The sequence below is a fragment of the Setaria italica genome, chromosome IV (assembly GCF_000263155.2).
Source record: "Setaria italica strain Yugu1 chromosome IV, Setaria_italica_v2.0, whole genome shotgun sequence".
NCBI classification, from domain to species: domain Eukaryota; kingdom Viridiplantae; phylum Streptophyta; class Magnoliopsida; order Poales; family Poaceae; genus Setaria; species Setaria italica.
The window spans coordinates 34,946,998-34,951,598 of record NC_028453.1 but is presented as its reverse complement, the minus strand read 5'-3'; the positions used below and the strand labels follow the sequence as shown (position 1 = coordinate 34,951,598).

The window sequence follows — 4,601 nt, the reverse complement described above, 5'->3', positions numbered from 1 at the left end:
GTGATATCCCTTACTCACAAGATGATCGCAAGCTATTTGTGGCAGCCACCACGATTACAATTAGAGATGGTAAGAAAACGTTATTCCAGGATAGTGGTTGGATCAGTGGACAAAGGCCGAGGAATATGGTGCCAAACCTGTTTAACATCTAAGAATATATCGTTGCATGATGATGTGACTAATGACGCCTGGATACGGGACTCGAACATTCTACATCACAATTTCTCTGTGTCACGCTTTATTGAGTACCACCGCATATGGGTTGAAGTGAGCCGGGTGCAGCTCAGATTGGGAGTCCCGGACACCATTGTGTGGAAGCTCACGAAAGACGAGCAGTACAGTTCACAGTCGGCCTACCGAGCGCAATTTTTAGTATCCACGATGACTAATTTCGAGACCATCATTCGGAAAGCTTGGGCGCCAGCTAAGTGCAAGTTCTTCAGCTGGCTGGCTATCCAGGATAGAGTCTGGACAGTGGATCGGCTGGTGCGACGGGGATGGCCCAGTAATTCATGTTGTGCTCTTTGTAATGCAACACAAGAGATCAAAATTCACCTATTTACCGGCTGTAACTTTGCAAAGAGAATTTGGACAGAGATGAGTGCATGGACACGGTGTGCAAACATTAACCCGAGTCATTGGGATCTATGTGCCTCCCTACACAATTGGTGGATAGCTTTAGCGGGTGCTCAGGTGGTTGGCAGAAAAGGGTTGCGAAGCCTAATTATCCTTGTGCTGTGGGAAATTTGGATGGAGCAAAATTCTTGAATATTTCAACGTAAGGAGCAAACAATCGATCGCTTAGTGAACAAGATAAAAGATCAAGCGGCTACATGGATTGCGGCAGGAGCTAAACATTTAGAGTTTTTCATTGATGCTGCCCGGCGGCATTAGTTGCCCCTAGCAGAGTCTTTTTTTCCATTTTTTTTCCAGAGTGATGGGATAAGAGCGTACAAAACTTTACTTTATTTTCTGCCTATCGGGCTTTCCTCTATTTTAATATAGCAGCAGCCTTCTTATTGGCTCGTTTCAAAAAAACAGAGAAGACAAAGGTGCTCGCTGGAGAAGGTCGTGTGGAGATGCTTCAATTTGTTACGTTATTCTCGATTTGTTAATTACTTCTCATTATTTCTTTCTTTTTTGCCGTCCCATTTTCCTCTTACATTTGAATAAGGAGGGCGGCTCTCCCAAAGTATCGAGAGCCCTCTCGATTTATATTTTGCGATCTAGGAAACTCACTCTCGCACACGCCGTGGCCAAGCAGATCGAATCGGACCTCAACTCTCCAGAGCAGTGGCGGCCGGTTTCTGGGATAAAGAACCCGAACACGGTTTGCCATGAACAAACGGACTAGATTATTGCCAACACGCAATTGTACACGTTACGATTGCCATTGACCGGACCAGACCAGACTTTCCGAAGCCGGCGCAACGGCCATGGGCGCCTGGCTGAGCAAGGCTTCTCCGGGCGAGCTCGCCGGGCTGGTCTTCCCTCCCGCCGGAGCTCGCGGACCTCGTCCTCCGCCACCTGTCTTCCCTCGCCGACCGCGTGCGCTTCGCCTCCGTCTGCCGCCACTGGCTCCACGTCGCGATCAGGTACTCGTCGCCCACCTTGCCTCGGGCGCTCCCGTGGCTCAGCTTCCCCGACGGCACCTTCCGGAGCCTCCCCGACGGCGAGCGGCACTCCTTCCGCTTCAGGAAGAACGACCTGTGCGCCGGCTCTTTCGGCTGCTGGATACTGTTCGAGCAAGCAGGGCGCAGGCCAAGCCGCCGCCACTTTCTCGAGAACCCGGTGCTCGGAACCACCAAGCGGCTCCCCGGCCATTGCAGGGAGCCCGTCGCGTGATTCTTCCTTGTCAATTTCTCGGTGATTGGAACACCGAAGAGAGGATGCGGAACGCTTGAACTTGACGACATGGTGACCTAGGCTCTGATTACCATGTGAAAAAGCTTCAGAGGCGCAATGTGGTGGAACGGCAGGGCCCCAAACTTAGAGCTCCTGGCCGGTTACGTGTTAATTAATATGGTTACCAAAACGCCTGGCACCGGTGGCTTACATAGGCTTCATCCCTAGAGAACCGGCTGTGGTTTGTTACAACAAACTCTATCTAATCTATTCTGGAAGATTCACCACAGCCGCATAAGTCTAGGAACAGCAAAGGGATAAATACAAAATATATCTTTACATTTAACACTCCATGGTTAACTACAAGGACCGCCACCCATGCGTGGTAGTATGCTGCCGGCCGGGCATGTCTTCGTGGTCGACAGGCCTGTGCAACGACCATTGGTACCATGACATGGCCTTCTACAAGGGGAAGCTCTTCACCGTCACCCAAGAAGGGAACCTCTTTGTTCACGAGGTTACCGAGGACAGTGACAATGGTGAGCTGAGGGTTTCTCGAGTCGAAAAAGTGATTCAGGCGCCACCCCCGTGGAAGTATACGCTGGATGGATCTTATGCAACTCTGATCTGCGTCAGGACATGCTACCTTGTTATCTCTCGTGCTGAGAAGTTGCTGATGGTACGGTGGATCGTTCCTCTGGATTATTACAGTTCTAAGGACTCCACAAAACAGATGACACTGAAGGTGTTTGAGGCAGATTTTGAGATGTCTCAATGGCTAGAAGTGAAAAGCTTGGATGATCAGGTGCTCTTCGTCAGCTCAAAGTCCTCCAAGGCCATCAGCGCATCTAGTCACCGTCACTGCGACTATCTGCGAGGGAACAAGATATATTTCACCGATGAAGACGGTTTTAATATTTCGCGCGTTTGGCCATCTAACGAGCCACGTACCTGTGGCGTGTATGATATGAGCAGCAACACTATCCATTCTATTTCACTGGGTGACTTGCACATCAGTGATCAATCAAAGGCCTCATGGTTCTTCCCATGATTAGAAGGATTTGCGTCCTATAGATAAATGCATAAATATAATGTACAATCAGTTTCATTACACTTTTGTTCAATCAGTAAATCTAAAATCAGTCCTTTTTAGTAGATACATTGGTCCATGGTGCAAGTGGTAGGTAGGCGACATTAGCCGACGTCAGCTCTAGGTATTGATTCTCTAACTGGATGACGAATTTAAACTATTTTTGTCTTTTCCATGAAGCACTTGATCTATGGACCATGACACATTTAAGCATTCTGTATAACTATATCTTGTCATGATATATTCAAAAGAAGACCTATGTTTTCGTGTTTTTTACCTCAAAAACATGGGCCTTCTTTTGAAGATATCATGACAAGATATCCTCAAAAGATCTATATATCTTGCTTGCATTTAACTTTGGGTTGATGATTAGTAATTGTTTATTGGATCATTATGATTGTCCATTCAACTTGTTTCATAGTTCGACCATTTTACTTCACTAGCATTCTTTTATTGTTGGTAGAAAAGCTTGTAATAAGTCATCTCTTTGTGTTTTACTTCTCTACTTGCTATTACCTATCGAACAGTTTTTTTATGGAACATGAGGAGCAGCGCCCCTACTGGTTATACATGTAAAATGTTAAAATAGAGTTCACAAAAGGGAAAGAGAAAGCAAAAGGTAAAATTACAAAAGAGAAACTAACCATTCTAAGATTTGTGGGAACTATATATATTTCTTGTTTGTTCGATGGATAACCATGGCAAATTCATGCTTAGAAGTTGATTTGCACAAGTCAACTGTGGATGTAGTGTGTTCGAAGATTACTCCATTTCTCGTGACCCAAATGCTCCAGGCATGAGGATTATGTGATACTTTCCATGTAGAACGGAGTGGCTGTTTGATGCTCGAAGCATTTTGTGTGTTCAGGGTGATTTGCTTGGCAATAAGGTACAGACTCAACTAGGGATATTGAGTACACCTAAACGAGTGGAAAGCTAAATTATACCAAACCGGAGATGCAGCCATAGTGGTTAGAAGCTTTGACCGCTTCTAGGAATAGTGGCTAAATATTTTGGAGAAAATAGTCGTGTGTTAAAAAGAGGAAAGACTGTGCAACATAGGAAGAGTAAGGGCTTGTTTAGCAAAATTGTAGGTGTTTAGCAGAACTGCACACAATTTGTGTCAGCTCCTCCCACATAATCATAAGCCTATGAGAAGCAGACGTTCTAGAGGTCAACTATAAACCCATCCATCCCAAACTTTGTCAACGATGGCTCCTTTCTCATTCACAATGACATAAAGAGGCCAATACTACTAATTCTACTACCATCCCAAACTTTCCAATGATAACCCATCCTAGCTACCTGAGTGACCCATGGAACTCATTTCCAAAAGGGAGAACCAATCTCAGGGCAGCAAAACAAGTTAGGTTGGTTGATTTATATTCATAGTTCAAACTTTGGACCCAACTGGCATCATCTTCTTGATGACATCTACGGATCCAGGAGGCCACAACAAGCAGATATTTAAATTTCTCAAATCATTAATGCACAGGGCACCAAACTCTTTCTTCTGTGCAACCAACTTCCAATTAGCTAGATTATATTGATGCCTATCCTCAGTGTCGTTCCAGGAAAAAAATTGAGCAATCTGAGAATTTATCAGATCAATGGCCCATTTTGGGAATTTACTAATAATGGACAGCAAGTATGTAGGTATACTGGC

General features: G+C 45.3%; 1 protein-coding gene across 1 annotated transcript; it reads left to right on the top strand.

Annotated features, from left to right (window-relative positions):
• The first annotated feature begins 497 nt into the window (after positions 1–497).
• On the top strand, positions 498–2,896 carry LOC111257090. Its single transcript, XM_022826144.1, has 3 exons — positions 498–505; positions 1,458–1,791; positions 2,213–2,896. Exons 1-3 carry the CDS (start codon positions 498–500, stop codon positions 2,894–2,896), a joined length of 1,026 nt encoding a protein of 341 aa, XP_022681879.1.
• Positions 2,897–4,601: the final 1,705 nt, after the last annotated feature.

Bases quoted from the DNA above. Each gene is read 5' to 3' on its own strand.
- LOC111257090 (XM_022826144.1), top strand. The intron at 1,792-2,212 runs GTGCTCGGAACC...GTTAACTACAAG, and splicing joins GCCACTTTCTCGAGAACCCG to GACCGCCACCCATGCGTGGT.